Source organism: Ambystoma mexicanum, chromosome 2p (genome assembly GCF_040938575.1).
Source record: "Ambystoma mexicanum isolate Mex_15411 chromosome 2p, UKY_AmexF1_1, whole genome shotgun sequence".
Classification (NCBI taxonomy): Eukaryota; Metazoa; Chordata; class Amphibia; order Caudata; family Ambystomatidae; genus Ambystoma; species Ambystoma mexicanum.
Window position 1 is genome coordinate 729964695 of NC_090923.1, and position 17731 is coordinate 729982425.

Genomic DNA, 17731 nt, shown 5'->3' on the forward strand with positions numbered 1-17731 from the left:
GACCGCTCCTCTACTCCCGTGGATCATCCCCGGTTGTGCGGCTGCAGCCTCCACCCGAGGGGTAGGGGGGCTCACCCGCCACGCGCCGGTCCGCCTCCAGTGGTGGCTTCTCCCGTATCGGCTCTTGGGTCCACGCTCCGTGGCGCAAAGGGGGCCACCATCTCTCCTGGGTCTTGACCGCACTTCGCGGGTGACCGCAGATGCACCTCAGCCCCTCGTGTCTCCACAACAGTGCAGCGGGTCCGTTGTTCCCTCTGTCCTCAGCGTGCGACGGGCTCACTGTTCCTCTCCTCTGGTGATTCGCTATGTCCGCAAATTCCGGGGTCCGCTGACTGCAGGCAGATCCCCTCGACGCGGCGCACGGTCCCCTCACTCGGTCGCGGTCAGGCCGCAGCGCCAGCCGCCATCTTGCTTGCCCAGGGGCGCGATTTTCGGGGCTCTGTTCAGTGGATTCCGGGGTCCGATTCTTGTCGGGTTTTCTGCGGTTTGAAGCAGGATCGCTTTGTTTACGCTAGCACTCGCTTCTTGGTCTTTCTTGGAACCGTTTCCATATATTTAAAGGATCTTTCCCAAGGATCAGGACGAGAGCTCTGTCCCAGCACTTCCTACTCCATCCGCTCAGGCCCCGCCCCCCGATTCTCTCCATTCTTATATACTAGCTCCTTACTGGGACGAGTAGTAGTAGCCCAGTAATGATTCTAGATCTTTATATATACTTGTTCCTTACTGGGACAAGTAGGAGTCTTCCCTTCGTTATTCTCTATCTTTCCCAGGTCTCGCGCCTTCCCATTTACCTTCTCTTAGGGTTGGCCATACCGGGCCTGCGTTCACGACAGAATCGCCTTCTCCTTGGGCCAGGTTGTCCTCTCTACTTCCTGCTCTCCTTCACTGTGCATGCCTTGCGTTTCAATTTGGTAAGTAGTCTCGGTGTCGTTATCAGACTTCTCCTTCCACTGACTCTGTCACCACCACCCAGGGTTAACATGCCCATGCTAGACTTCGATCTTCCAACTTTTCTTGCTTCACTTTTTCACAGGGTTCTGGTCAGAGGCCAATTTGCTTCCTGACTTGAAAATTGGCCATCCAGTCACCAACAGCAGATGGACAATTTCTCAATTTAGATGGAGGCTCGGATATAGGTGAATCAAGACTTAAAAGCACCCGAGTGTCATCTGCATAGGTGTAAAAACACACTTAATGTTCAGCAATAAAATCAGCTATAAAAGAGGAAGAGACAGGCAAGATCCCTTAGGGATACCGCATGTCAGAGCTACCAGGACAGACTAAAAAGGAAAAACAGATGTCGTTTGAGGACAGTGTGTATGAAAAACGAACCAACCAAGAGAGAGGCCAGATATGCCTACTTTTTCCAGGCAATGAAGAATGCCATGATCCGAGTATCCATGGCCTCAGATGTCCAGGAAAATCAAAACTTAAACCTCGCTGCGGTCCTGGAGCTGGGCAAGATCATCCAGAACAGTCATGACAGGATCTGTGCCCAAAAGTGGTTTAAAACCAGATTGAAATGGATTTAAGAGATGCTTAGATTCAAGGAAATGGAAACATTGAGGAGTGACATTGGTTTCCATAAGATTCATAAGAACCGTGGGAGTGAAATGGGCTGATAATTGGCTGTTAAAGTTGAATCCAGATGGGGCTTCTTTAGGAGCATGTTGACCAAAGGGGTAGGAATCAAGCTAGTGGTGAAGAGCTGCTGTAAACGGGGAAGGTGCTGCACCACTTTGTTGTAAGGACAGTTCACCGCCTAAATAGTACAGATTATAGCTTTTCTGGTACATAGGAGTATTGACTCATCTTTCCATTATGTGTAACACATAACTATGAACACTACGAAAGCCCCCCTCACCCTCTCCTCAGCTAGGCAATATGTCGAATTAGTGAACTGAAAGGATACCCAGTAATTGGTAGCAAGCGTGTGCTTCCATGCAGGAACCAAAATGTGATTCATTATTGGAGGAGATCTTGAGATTCTGGGGAGGAGAGAGCAATGTTTGTTGAGGTAGTGGCATCTTTGGAGACTGCATGTGTGGGGATGTGTGAACATGGTGGCAGTTACTATGCATGCACTAGTGGATCAACCAAGAGGTAATTGAATGTAAGAGATGGGAATGGTAGAAAGGGGGGGGGGGGTGAAGATTGGATACCATTGGCAAGTAAGTGGTTAGAAAGGCAGAAAGCGACCAATGAAGGTGGTATGGAATGGTTTATGTGAACATAGGACTTTAAGAGCTGTCATTAAAGTGTATTAGAATTTATCTAGGTCTGTGCCCGAAATGCCTAGACTAATTGGTGTGCTTAACTGTGTACAAGGTGGCAGAAAGATCCAGGACGCGTGATGATTGTAAATGTGATTTTCTTACTGGCTTCCTACAATGTCTCTAGGAATATATTTTTGTAGTGCTTATTGGCTATAAACTGACAACATTCCTCACACATTGTTTGTTCATTGGAATAGGCAATCGCTCATTACGAACAGGCTGCAGACTACTACAAAGGAGAAGAATCCAACAGGTAATGGTTATATTGTGTTTACTTTTATTGATGCAACATTCCTCCTCCAGGTATATCTCTGAAAGCTAGATTGCATTGCTTAGTCACCTGACGGGCATCAAATGGCCTTTGGCTTGGCAAATTCCCACCATGCAATCTGATGGAGTTTTCAGTTTATAATTCTCGTTATACAGTAGATGAAAACTGATTTTAGCAGAATGAACTAGGACCTTATCTCCGCCCACTTAGCACCATCCTATTTTAATGATGGACAAAGAGCCACAATTGGGAACCCGTGCATGAATCCCTGCAATATTTCTGTACCACGTCGAGTGTATGAGAGACGGTTGCATGCGGGCAACAATTTAGAGTGTACCCACAAGCTGATATGGTGGAGGAATGCTACCAAGAAGGATGTCCCTTGCCAAGCTGTCGAAATGCAGCCATGAATAGAATGGATGTACGTTGAAACAAAGTGTAACAGTAAAAGAATGTCATAAAGAATATATAAGAATCTATGTTGAAAGGATATGAAAACACTTGAAGATGAAGATGTAACCGAAGCACTAAGAGAAACCTGTACCAATTATATGATAATCATGAACACAAAGAAGAATGAACTGACTCGCTGGTCAATAACTGTAAATACGCTGTAACACAAAGTAGAAAGGACATGTAGAAGCTAGTTCAAAGAGGTGTATGTATTCAAAGTTTAGGATGACCATTAAAATAAAATGCACGACGATTTATGAATCAACCCAGCTACCTCAAAATACGAGCCCCAGATCCTGAAGTGAAAAGACTGTGATGCTGGTTTTCCCTTGCAAAATAAAGGAGTACATTGGCCTGGGACCAAGGATCCTATTTCGAGAGATGAAGGCAAAGTAACGAGCAAATCATGTGCGAAGGACATATTTCTCGCGATTAGGGGGAACAAGAACATTTACAGATGCCAAGAATTGGACAATTAAAAGTGTGCAAAGTTTATAAGGGCTAGATTGAGCAAGTCTCTAAAGGTCAAGAAGAGCAACTGCACCCAGTATAATTGAATCAAATAGTCTTAAATACACTGTTGAAATGGACACATTTGTGGTCTCTCAACATGTGATGAAGACCTCACAAACAAGGGATATTCATTAGGCTTGAAACTAAGATAACTATGTGCCTACACTCCCTTGAATGTCCCGGCACAGTGCAGACTGGCAATGTGAATCTTCAAACAGACGCCACTGGCATAAGGCCTACCGATGAGAGAGGGTAGACTAATTGGGAAAACAAGGGGAGAACTGACTTATCTCTCAAAGCACCTGGATTTCATTTCGATGTACATTCTGCTAGCGAGCCAAATGTCCAAGGTTGGACAATGTAATAAAGATTCTGACAAAGATAATACATGTCATATTTCATACAAGTGATTGATCACCACAGGTAAGTGAGCCCAAACACAGTTCCCAACATTTAACATGCACTGTAATTCATAAGAATAGTGACACATAGTACATGTTGAGAGTGTCAAGTTTCTCTTTGGTACAACCCATTATGGTTGAGACCAGGGGGGGGGATAGGGGGGTAATTGTATTTGATTTTAACAAGAATGCCCCCGGCATATTGAACAGGTACTTTACAGTATAAAAAGTCGACCGCTTTGTTTCGGCCTTCAGCCTGTGTTGGCTGTAAGTTAGATGGCCTTCATTAGGACAAGGAATTGAAGTCTGGACTCGAACTCTCCTGTGGTTGTATTCGAAAAGACAAATATAATGTGCTCAGTATGTGTTTGTGCTCGGTATAGTCATTTATGTGCTCAATATGTAGCCAAAACTGACCCCGGACCCCCACCCACCCCCATGGTGTTGCTTCCTGTGCCTAAATTCTTCTAGCACGTCAGTTCAACAATTAAAGCTTTGCCAATGATGTTAGCAAAGATGATCTACCAATGGTGAGTGCAGGTCAGGGAAATAATTGTCCTCGATTGGAATCTACAATGACACAAACCGCCCATCACTAGAAGGCCCCCTACAATATGACCATCCCTTTTTAGCAAAGTTATTAAGGGACATGATGGAACAATTACTATTGGGTCCCAGTGCCGAAAAACCTGCAGGAGCAGACGATAGTCCACCCAATCCTCCAATCCAGTCCTTCCAACAGTCAAATGTACAACTGCTCGATTGACCAGATCAGGGGAAAGGGGGAAATGGAGAAAATAACATGCGGTCAGGATTACTCTGGTCTCCTTTAATTCCTGGAACACGGAATAACCTGCAAATAACACATCTCTGGTTAACATCAACAAATTAGATCTACACTGAAATTATAAATTTCCCATTCTTTGAACCATCAATTACCCGACTACCTCAGCTTTAAGCTTAGTTGCTATTTGGTACTTGTGAGTTCTTGTATTGCTGCCACTAGTAATTGGTCCTCACTGCTGTGCTGTTGTACTTTTATCATAGTGACTCCTTCTGCTCTCACTCAGTGAGATTACTCAAGTAACCAATGTAAAGATGTATCCTAATTTTGTGTTATACTTGGGATACTTCCTCTGCTCTCTTTACTGAGTTCAAATGCAGTCTATAAATCCCTTCATAAATGTTCAAAAGAATAACTTTTCTAAAGCACTACTTAATTCTAATTGCAATTTTAACTTGCTTCAAAGAACTAGAAAATGATAATGACTTTAACTATTTCCAGTTGAGTTCAGTACACACTTGCTTTTCTGCATACTTCCTCTTGCTGTATTGATAGCTTCGTAATGTGTTACTTGTAACAATATTAATCTTTGCTTTACTTATCTGTGTTTTTCTTTTCACTTTCATTGACTTCCTTATTAAATGACTGAATGTTGCTAGCGCGCACGCATACCTCTCAAAAACTCGCCGCAGGGAAAAAATGCCTCAGGAACTGCTTTTCCATTTGCTCGCACACACGTGTACCTATAAAAGACTTGCCGCAGAGAGAAAATGCCTCGGACTGTTTTTTCTCCTCACCGCGCATTCAGCTCACTCAGCGCAACTTTTCATCTGCTGATTTCTCGCTCGTCGCATCGTCCGAAATTAATACTACGCCACTCAGTTAATTGGTTATGCCCAACGCTATTTCCTCAGCTTACCGTCACGCTGCTAGGTGCTTTCCTCTTACAACCTTAAACCTTCACACGCAGCTTCTGCTGTTGATGTACATGCATGTGCGCAAAATAATGCTGTACAAATTAACCCTTTAACAACTGCAAGTACAAACTACTCTTATCCTTTACTGTAAAGAATGTCTTTAAACTTCTCTTGAGTAGATAAATATCAACACTGTACATGAAGCTTGCAAACAGTTTCTTTAAAGTTTTAAAACATTTCCATTTTGAACAAACTTTAATTTTCTCTCTTTCACTTATCTGAGATTATTCTCTGACTCTTGTTGATGACTGTCTTTCAGAAGATGTGCTTCTTTTCTCTGGTTTCTTTATTTACTCTAGAGCCCTTTAACACTGTGATCATTCCTAAACTGATCTTGATGAAAGGCAGTTTAGAACCTCTCCAGAGGTTCCAAACAGCATCACAATAGTCACTGGCCAATTACTGCTGAACAGGAAGTCCTCCATCATGAGTTGGGACAATAGTTGCTGGTTGATAAGATAGTTATATTAAGGAAATGCCTTTTCAATGTAAATGACCCTCCTTAACCACTACAACACTTATGGCAATTAATGATGCCTAACCTGACGACACCTGTTGCCCAGGGACCCGACACTTACCCCACTGGTGAGTGGTCTTGAAAAAGCTCATTCTTGTGCTGGCACCAAGCAGTGTACCATGTAGAGCAGGTTCCTTTCGTGATCCAAGTCTCCCAAAATGGTTGGTGTACCTGAAAAGGGGGCGGGGTGAAGAGGATGAGTGGTTCACCATTTCTAATAGGGTGTAAGTGTACCTCTGGTATCTGTGTTTCTTTGTCTCCTACATGTGTAAACATCTGGAAAGCCCAGTGAATGCTGGCACGATGCGCATCATACGTGTATACTGTCCTAGACAATATAGCTCTAATTAGTGTGTTTTATCAAATAGCTGCACAACCAGGGTCACTGTTTCTTAGGGTCCCCCGGAAAGTAGTTATTTTAAGAAGCCCTGTGGATGCTGGTGCGGTATGTAATGCTATGTAAATGCACAAACATGTCAAGTCTGTGCTTTGCCTTACCTAAGTGCGTAAGCAAAAACAAAGAGGGGATGGCTGGAAGGTTTAGAATTAATCTTAACGACTGGCATTGCTCTGGGCAACCCTCCAGACCATTGTTCTTCACCTGTCACACCATTACAGGCGTGCCTGCTAGCCAGTGATCGATAATGGGCGCGCAAGTCCGAACAGTCTGAAATCTGTGATCGGACTGTGATTCCCGATGCTCCTGCACTGAGCCTGGGCAGGTCCCCCTGGACACCCAGAGAAGAGCGGTCCATTCCAAGATGGCCGCCACCATCCAGCACCTGGCCATGCCAGTTTCTCACCGCTTACCATGACGCCCCACAAACCTTTTTAACAATATGGTGGTGCTCAGTCAGATCACTGATTTCGGACCAATCAGACTTGCAGGCCAGTACTGATCACTGGATAGCAAGCATGCACTTGGGTAAGGCAAAGCACAGAATTGCATTGACACTGTGTAATTGCATATCGTTGACGCGCTCCTCGCCAGCATCCATTGTGCTTCTTATAATGTAACTACTTGCAGGAGGCACTAAGAAACTACCCTTGTCAAGATATAGATATTTTTTTTTAACCAATTTTTATTGATTCCAACCTGTACACCTTACAGTTTAACAGTGAATATAACCTGGATTAATATACAGTGTCACGTTGTATTTTCTCCCCTTCTCCCCTCCTCCCCACTACTGGGCCCACCACACCCCTAAGTCTCAATCAATCCCCTTCTGCCTGCATACGACTCTCGTCTCCTGAAGTACCATCTCCTTCCGAATTCTCCCAGTCTGATCCGGACTAATTGTTTCCAAGCACTTAGCGTGTACATTTCCCCCCCACCCCTTTATTCACTGCCTCATTCCACACTGTTTCAGCATTCGCCCATTTTTGGAGGTCATGCCATCAAGCACTCATGTTTGCTTTCCAACCCATTGTTATCTTGCGTTTGGCCAGTATATATGCCACGTCTTTGAGTTTACTAACATGTTTAAGTTTATGCGGCCTGGGGAAACCCCTCCCACGCCCCCCCCCCCCCAGCATGAATGCCCACAGGGAGTTTACATCCAGATTTATATCTTTCTCTTTCAAGAGTTGGGCCACCTCACTACAGAATTTCTTTATTTCAGAGCATGCACAGAACATGTGTACCATCCCTTCTTTCTCCTCTCTGCATTTCGGACACATCTGTGTCCCAGCTTTTTTGAACTTTGCCATCTTCTTGGGTGTCGGATATGCTGTATGGGTGATATACAACTTAATCTGTTGCAACATTGCATTTCTTGATACTTTTTTGTGATACCCTTGTACTCTAATCCATAACCCACCTCCTCCTCTCAGTCCCGTTTCGTCTGGAACACCTCCTTCCCCACTTTGGACATCAGCAGCTCATATATCCGGGAGACCTCGTGGCCCCCTTCAGATACATCATATAATGTTTCTATGACTGCCTCAGGCTGTAGGATTAGTTACGCTTTGGGCCATATCCCTCGAATACATTTCACCAACCTAACATATGTGATGTATTGTCCTCGATGTAGTCCGGAGTCATCCACCAGTGCATTAAACTCTATTGCCTTCCCCTCTTTGATCTGAGGCCTCGTACGTAGTTGTGTGGGGGAGTTAGTGTGATCCACTTATTCTTCTTCAACTCTTCAATGGTGTGCGCCGCCCTTTCTAACCACCAGCTGCTGCATTTTGATGCGATCGAGTCTGCCACATTTGTTGTGCCTCTTCTTACATTGGGGGCAGCCTCCCCAGCTATGGAGCCCTCCACTCAGTAGCCAATGGCATGCAGGTCTCTTAGACCTGTCCCACAAGCTGCTCCATTGGGGGACCCTCTACAGTTACATGGCTTGGGTTCACCATCTATCATTGCCTGCCCCTCTTGGCGTTTTGCCGGTCCTCAGTCTTGTATCCGCCCACTGGCTATCAGACCCAGAAAAGCACCTCCTTCACGCGCCCTGTTCTCAACATGATATTTTATTTGTATTGCGCTCGCACACAAGTGTTTCAGAGCGCGACTAGGCAAGGGAGGGGAACGGGAGAACACAACAACGATCTTACTAGGCCCAGTGACATTGAGAACGGGCAAGAGCATGGGAAAGGGAAAAAGGGAAAAAGTGCATGGAAGGGGGAGAGTGGAAAGTGCGAAGCAGAGAAGAGCAGAATAAATAATAAATAGAACATTGAGGCAATAAACAGTGGTAGTGCAGCCAGCAAGTGGCAAGTGCTGTGTTTAAGGCAGCAGACTGGGTAGTCTGAAGTCTGATAAGTGCAGAAAAAGAAGAAAAAAAATGGGGGGGGGTGGCTGTATGGGTACAGATACAGTCCCCAGTGCAAGGGGTGGCTGGGAGGCAGTGCAGGAGGGTGGCAGGGTGAACGGGTACCTGGGCGCAGGGGACCGAGGGTGGCCAGGTGCACAGTGCAAAGAGAGCAGATCAGCAGGGGAGAGGGGGAGCGAAGGCAGAAGCAAAGAGGAAGGTCTTGAGGTGCTTCCGGAACCGGAGATGGTTCTCCTCAAGTTTTAGAGTGGCAGGGAGGCTGTTCCAGAGGGAGGCCCCAGCCGAAGATGGAGATCTACCCCCAGCACGTTCCTTTGAAAAACGATTGACCCGGAGGGAGTTAGAGGAGCGAAGAGCTCGAGAGGGGAGGTATTTGCAGAGAGATAGCTGAAGGTATTTTGGACCCAGGCCCCAGAAAGCCTTGTGGACGATGCACAGGGTTTTGAATTTAATCCTAGCATCCACTGGGACCCAATGGAGTGATTTCAGAGCTAGAGAGATACGATCCCAGGGCTTGAGACCAAGGACAAGTCTTGCAATCCTGTTCTGGATAAGTTGTAGAGGGCGGAGAGTAGAGGCCGGAAGATTTAGAAAGAGGCTGTTATAATAGTCCAACTTGGAGAGAATCAGGGCTTGGCAGAGTGTGAGCTTCTGAGGAAAGGCAGAGTACCTCTGAGGAGGTGCAGTAGGAAGTTTGACTTTTTAGATACCTCAGAGATATGGGCAGAGAAGGAAAGTGTGGAGTCGAAGATGACCCTGAGGTATTACAACTGCGCCATTTCCAGTACTTCGTCGTTTTTCTGCTGACCTCTCCTTGCATGGCAGCATACATCTGTACTGCTTCTACAGCCTTGCCTTAAACAGATATTTGATATAACAACCCAATTAGAGCTATATTGTCTATGATGGTATACGCGTATGGTGCGCATCGTGCCAGCAATCACTGGGCATTCCAGATTTTAACACAAATCCCAGCTCTTTTGCTGGACTCAGGGCTTTTAAATTTTTTAATCCTGAGTAGGGAACTTTTTCTCACTCCTGTGTTTTTTCTGACTATGATTTTCTATGTTCCTTACTGTTTTATGGAATCTGGTCAACTCTATAGGCATCTGCTTTTGCGTTGTTACACACAGCACCTTTTGTGCAGTGCCACTTAAAAGTCCCTTGAACTTCTCTTACTGTTTAACTACATTTTCTTCGGTGAACTACTGTTCCCAAGAATAGTAAGATTACCCTCTCTCACCTTTACTTTATGGGTCCAGCACACACTACCCTATGTGGAGTGGGGGGGGGGTTACCTAGTAATTCCTTTAACCCATTACACATGTAACATTTGGTTTAACTAACTCACTTAAATGGCTTGTGGCAGTGGTTTCTTTTTTACTACCTGGTGCAATATACCTGCAGGCTGATACCTCCGCTGCAGTGCTGCACACAAGGGTGACCATTTTCCGAAAATGGCCCCGGTCTTCTTTTTTGCCATTTCTTGTTAGTTAGTTTCTTCTAGGCTTTTAATCTGTTTGCATCAGGTTTGAGTCCTTTGTGTAGTTTGCCTTTGGCGTGCTTCAGCCCTGAAGCCCGCCCAGGCTCCAGTGTGCTTTGAAAGGCAGGAAGTGAGGGAGGGTCCTGAAACAATCCCTGTCCTTTTGTCTCTTGGTGTGGCTGAGTGAAACGAGTTCCAATTGGCCGTCTAGCTGTCCTGTAGGACATCCACCCTGCTGTGTGATTGACAGCCTAGGGCTGTGATGAATGGGAGCTTGCATAAAAAGTATTGTTTTTGGGACTAAGCACAGAGTCGACCACTGGAGGATAATATCCGAAGCAGAAGACGCCAGCAGCACTCACCTGGACTCCGAAGTGCCAGGAGAAGCCCTGCATCTATGCTGACCTAATTTTCGAATGGATAGGGAAGACACGTAAAGGCCGACTTCCTCCCTTAGGCTGGTGGGGCCAACTAGCCTCGAGAGGATCTCACGCAACACCTGACTTGCTGTGACTTTCCAAGGCTGCAGAAGCCCAATACTCAGGGTAGCTCAACCACTTGCGAGGGCATTGTCTTCCGAAGTCTGAATCCAGCCAGATCTTCGTGGGCATCCAGAGGACCCTACGGAAGCTAGAAATCCATGTCCAGAGTCCCCGCACCAGAGTCCAGGACCAAGGGATCAAGGAAATCCTAACTAGAGCTTTTCGTTCTTTGTTGGTGCTTAGAAAAAGGTGCCAAAACTTAGAGCCATTGAATCGACGGAAATCCATTGCTGCCGAGTCCCTCTCTAGAGTGCTGCCGCAGGAGCCTGCCAGACGTCCTCACTTTGATCAACACGACCAAGGACCACATACAAGGTTCTACTGCATTGCCTCATAAAGGCAACCAGCTGGAACACTTTCTCCATTTTCGTTTTTTTTTGTAACACATTTTATTGGTTTTCCTTAGTACATTACAAAAAACCTTACACTTGGACTCATTGGGAGTCCATTATCATTAACTTCAAGGTTAAAGGTCATTAGATCCACAAAACCATGCACAATAATCACAATTTAATAATATTAGCAGCATCACATTACCTACTTTGGTTAGTTTAACAGTTTATTGAGCATCTTCCCATTTCTGCTAAACTTTCCAGGCTTTCTCCGGACATCCTCTGGCACTATACACCCACTGTTCCATTGCAATGCATACATTCACATCTGTAACCCATTGCTCCACTTGCAGTGTCACTCCGGATCCCCACAATTTCTCATGTTTCTCTTAATTAAAGCTGTAGTGGTTGAAATAAATATTTTTTCATATCTGGTCATTGCTCCTTCATCGGCCCCAATAACAGCAATTTCTGTTCTCAAGGAACTACCCGTGCCAGGACACTTGTGAGCTCATCACAGCATTGCTGCCAGTAATGTCGAATGTGCGGGCAGTCCCACAATATGTGGAAGAAAGTACCCTCTTTGTATTGGCAGCGCAGGCAGTTTGAGTCTGCGGTTTTGCCCTAGCGATAGAGGGCCACTCTTGGGTAGTATATTCTATGCAATATCTTCAATTGAATAAGTCGAAGTGTTGATGATATGGCCGTTTCACAGGGGTACATCAGGATTGTGACCCAATCTTCTGGTAGAATAGTGCCCACGTCCTTTTCCCATTTGGATTTCAGGCTTAGCAATTCAGGTGTACCAAAGGAGGTTCTAGCACTATACATAAGAGGCGATTCTGGTGCTAATACGATCTAGAACTATATTCCTCTCTATGGGTGTGCATTCAGGCATGTGAGATAGGGCCTGGAGATGATGTAATGCATGCTGTAGTTGTGTATAGTGATATTGTTCTGTATCAGCTACGTGAAACTTAGTTATTAGTTCCAAATGGCACCTTCCGCAATTACGTCACCCATTTTTGTTATCCCCACCGACACCCAACTTGGCCATCTAGGAAGTTTGCTTACCTCTGGGAGCTGCCCATTTCCACATAAGGGTTGAAGTGGGATGATTTTATTTTTATCCCAAACAATACATTTGTGCATCTCCGCCCAGATTAGTGTCATTTGACTTAATCTTTTCCGGGGGGTACAGTACTTATTTTTTGGTAGAGACATTCAAATGGGGACATTCCTAGGCTCATAGCTATCTCTGCTTTCACATGTGGTAGCGATGCGTCACTGTGTAACACGTTAACTATCGGCATCTGGCTTGCCCAGTAATAGGTCTTCAGGCGTGGCAGCCCAATACCTCCCTCCCATATGGAGTATACAGAGAGCTATCCTTGGGTAACCACCTCCCCATAGGAGCTTCCTAAGTATACATTCGATCTTGTGGAATACGCTTGATGGGATGTGGAGTGTTTTGCAGGATATATAAGAAACGGGGCAGGGCTATCATTTTGAACAGTGCTGCTCTCGCCAGGAGGGTCAATGGCAAGGAGATCCAGTGGCACACATCTTCCATGAACCTCTCCACGATTGGGTAAAGGTTTCTGACCATATATTTGTCTAAATCATTTGTGATCTGTTAGGCAAAGTTTGCATGCAGTACCCCCTGGGACCACTACACACCACTATGGCTGCAAGTGTAAGCAAAGCCAACCTTTGGTATAAATCTGTACCACAAAGTTTTTGGTAGCAAGCTGAGCAGCCAGGCTTATCTCAAGAGGGAATGTGAGCTTGTAAGGGTGTTACATAAAGGTCTACAATGACAAGTATTCAGATGCAGTCGCACTCAAGGTTTCGTGGTAAAAAACACGTATTCATTTATTACACAATCATTTATAAAGCATTCACTAAATGAAGCAACCAATGTCACACAAAAATGATACTGTAATACGGATTACTAAGTACTTTAGCTCCCTTGAAGTAGGAGCAAAAAGGCATAAGTTTATTAAACGAATATAGTTGCTTTAATACAGTGCAAATAATTTAGTTCACCAGAGGAGCTGATACAATGCAACAGATAGGCCAAAGTCAATGGGCTAGTGTGTTGTACAAGTAAAAAAGGTTCTGGTATTGAAAACGGAAAAGTCATTGCCACGGTTCTTAGTGATTCACGGAAGAAAGGTTCATGTGTCGGGTCACAAGCTGACTAGGCCTGCAAGTTGCCAAAGTTCCACAAACTTTCGCATTAAGAGGTAAGTTCTCTCGGTTGGGTTTTCACAGTACCTTTTTATATTGACGAAAAAGATGCAGCTGAAGACTTCTGTTCCTGGCAGTTTATTGGGGCGGAGGAGGGGGGAACAAAGGGGGGGGACGTAGGGGTGGAAGGAGGGGGGAGGGGGGAGATAGGGGGGGTAGGGGTGGAAGAAAGGGGGCGATAAGGGGGGATAGGGGTGGAAGGAGGGGGGAGATAAGGGGGGATAGGGGTGGAAGGAGGGGGGAGATAAGGGGGGATAGGGGTGGAAGGAGGGGGGGAGATAGGGGGGTAGGGGTGGAAGGAGGGGGGTAGGGGTGGAAGGAGGGGTGGAGATGGGGGTGGGAGCAGTTGGGGGGGGGGTTGGAAGAGAGACATGAATGGATGGAGGGAGTGGAGGGGGGCGAAGGAGGGGGGAGAGTTGGGGGGAGAGTTGGGGGGGGGGGGGGTTGGAAGAGACATGGATGGACGGGGCGGCAGACATGGATGGATAGATGGACGGACGGACAGTGCTGGACGGGGGAGAGAGACCGCTCCGTGCGGTCACAGAGCAGTCTTTCTAAATCCATCTTTTAGTGAAATGAGCGGAACTGCGGCGAAAGTGCTTGTTTGGCGGTGCATCATATGTTTATTGGCTGCAGTCTTTGAACAGCGTCTGAACCTGCTGTTTATTGTACAGAACTGTATTGGAGGAAGAGCCTAAAGGAGCTCAGAGGAGACCGGACCCGACAATTGCTCCCTGAGAGCAACAGCAGTATTGAAGGAGTTTATTTAAATCAGGAGAGGTCATTTTAGTGAACTTACTCTCCCATCATGCTTAGTGACCTAAGCACGAGCCCACGCACTCACGCATCCGCTGACGCTATAAAACATCCGGGAGCAGCGGTAGCATAGCGGAAGTGCGGCGAAAGTGCTTGTGTTTGGCAGTGTTCAGTGGGAAGGTCGGGAAGCCCGCCCTCTTGTGAGTTCCCTGCCTTTATCAACATGAATTATTATAGCATAACAGAGTTCATAACTGTCGTATGTACAAGTCAGCTCGAGAGATCTAGAGGCGGACTTAATACAGATTCTGTCAACTCGGCGCAATTGGGAACTCCTTGGAGAGTGTGTATTGTGATCAATCTGGTACCGGTCTTTGGGGGGGAGAGATGGACTAAGGCAGCTCCCTAAGCTGTCGGGCGTGCCCAGGACGGATCTTTTTGATCAAGAGTACTTTTTTTAACTTTGCTCTTGACTTCGGTGTTTTGCACTTTAGACCTGGGGCTGCGAGAATTCCTCTCCCTGGGGGTTGTTTAATCAATTTATTGGCTAAATCTTTTTTTAACATGTTCCATCTGAGGAATTTTAGTTGGACTACATATTTCAATTAAGTTTCGGATCATTTTGATATTAACTCCTGGTTGTACGAAGTGTTTTTTTTTTGGCTTCTTTTTACTGTATTTTTTAGACGATTGAACTTTGTAATACACTAACCCAAGGGGTTGCGAGGTTGCCGCTCCCCAGTGTTTGTATACATAACTTTTTAGGGGGTTGTGAGCAGTAACTCTTTCCCCGGCGGAAGTTGGAGAACCTCTTTCCGTATTATAAGGGATACTTTATTGTAGACTCGTAGTATTTTACGAATTTTACTTGGAGCGTTAATGCTCTTATTAGAGGTGTATTTGTTAAATCTTTTTAGTTTGTGTTCTTAGGAGTCACTAGGGTTTACACTAATACCTACGTTTATTTTTATTAAGGCCTCTTTTGTTAGTCTTGGTATCTTCTGTGTACAATTAGTAGACCCCTTCTTTTCTTTTTACGGATATGGAGAGAAGAGTATTGAGAAGTGGTCTTGGTATGATAGACCAGGGAGGCTAAGGGGACAGATGTATCCCAGCTTAACTCACAAATAAGGGGAGAAATGGATGGGGAAGACCTAGTTGGTCCAGGACATGACACACCCATATTGGAAGTGATTGGGAATCTTGAGGTACCTCCTCCTAGTAGGAGGATGGAGAGTGGGCCATCTGTGGTTGAGAAGTCTTTATCCACACATAATGAACAAGACACACATTTAGAAAAAGTTAAGACCTCTTTTGTAGAAAGAGATCTTCGGAGAGACACGTTATCGGTTAGTATATATGAACTTACATACACGAGAGTATGAATGTTCTGAAAAGGGTTGTTCGTTTTCATGCTTCTACTCCTCTTCAGGAGGAGGTTGCCCAAGAAAAAAATAGTAAATATAGAGACAGACCCCTTTCGGACTCCTTTTCGGGCCATACATATGTAGGCAGAAACGACAGGACATCTAAGAAACTAACAGCTAATACATATAATGCCCCCCACTGTGTTTGTCTTTGTGAATAAACAGGCTAATAAGGCAGGTACATTGATCTTCTTAGAGATGGCCAAGGGATTTCCCCTAAATACCCCTCTTAGAGAAAGGGTTAAGCTATGTCAACAAAATCTTTATCAAGAGATGGGTGGGGAGGTTATGGATGATTCCTTTATTCAAATGGCAGATGCAACGGGTGAGCTTTTAAAGGAAATCATAGAATTAGATATGCCCCAAGGAAGTGGTGGATTAAAACCTATTGGGGGGGGAGAGAAGTCTCTCTGAGGGTGCACAAATGGTAAGCAAGCCTAGACTTGGTCCCCCCCCCCTCTATAGTGGAACCTACAATACCAACGCAGGAGATTATTGCTGCCCAATTATTGTATAAAGAAGCCTTTTCCCAAACAGAGGGAGGGGAAAGGGGTGATTGTGTGGGTAGGTTACATATTAAATTTGCTGATTCCCAGGTGGATAACAATGATGATAATCACATCACTAGTGATACTTCTGGAAAAACTTTAATTGGTACTGGGGACAAGGATGAATACATTACACCCCTTATACCTAACCTGCACGTTAGTCTGAATTTAGCCCTTAAAACTCTTGCAGATACACAGGAAATGTTGGCTGGAGCTATGGTGGGGCAACAATCGGCTTTCAATGCAATGCATTAACTATGCGATTAGCATTTTTAGAAGGCTTGACTGAGGGGAGGAAAAAACAGGACTCTCCTAATAATGGGAAGTCTGGATGGGGGAAGTTTACAGAGGAACATAACTTGAGGATGTCAACAATGGACGCAAAAATTACTACTTTGTTGGAATACGTGCTCTGGGGAACGTGCTTCCTCATCTGGGGGTATAGTAAGTGATAGGGAATCATGGGGTCAAAATGGAAAGTTGTTGGTAAACAAAGATTATCAGCATAGAGTAAGTGTCTCAGACAGTCCCGCGATATTGCTAGAAGTTATGACGAACATGGGAGAGCAAATGGAAGGAGTGCGGATGGGGGAATTTAATCAGGTAGAAGTTGAAATGAACAGCTGTAGTGATGACTCGATTGTCATTCAACTAACCCCACAAAAACAGGGAGGGAAATGCAAACAAAAAAACTAAACAACAAAAACTATTGCCACATAGAGAGGTTGACACATCAGAGGTATGTACAATCCATATGGAGGGGGAAATTCTGCACGATACCTCAAATTATAATATCAACGAAAACCCGAACTCATTGGTCAAATGACGTAAAAGGATGAAACAAGTGGGTAAGAGGACAAAAAAATCTAAAAATATGCCTAATATAAAAATTAAGGGTAGGAACTCTAATTTAAAAGCCATTAGAGACCTTCCTCTCAATGAAACGCACTCGGGGCCATTAAGAACAAAGTTTTAGATCCCCTTGACGCTGGAAAAGCGTGTATTGACTCGGCCCCCAACCAGGTGGTAGGAGAGAATGGAGAAGAAATTAGGGAGAGTAACCCTTTTAGGGAAGGGTTAGATCGTGTTCAAACGAAACAGATGAAAATCACCGCTTTTAGGAACATTGTTAGTACCAAGCATGCTAGAACCTCCTTGGGGGCACAAAATGGGAATATTCCCATGTCCACAAGTGGGGAATCCCAGGCGAAGCAGTCCACCATTCCCCCTACTAAAGAGACTCAATTAAGGGGTACTTCTGAGATCGGGTTTCACCCTGAAAATATATTGCCTCCACATTACTCCACCAACCCACCTATTCCAGTACTTTGTGAAAATATCCCCAATCTCTTGAACACTTTATTGGCTCTTAATATTCCGAATGTCAAGGGAAAAATTGGTAATACTCCTGTATTACC

The 17731-nt window shown here is 45.1% G+C and overlaps 1 protein-coding gene across 1 annotated transcript in view; it reads left to right on the plus strand.

The window, feature by feature from the left end:
• NAPA (NSF attachment protein alpha) overlaps window positions 1–17731 on the plus strand; it is a 433641-nt gene that overhangs the window by 188993 nt on the left and 226917 nt on the right. The window contains exon 6 of the mRNA XM_069644342.1: window positions 2477–2532. Coding sequence (XP_069500443.1) covers window positions 2477–2532 — 56 coding nt within the window. The remainder of the gene's footprint in view (window positions 1–2476; window positions 2533–17731) is intronic.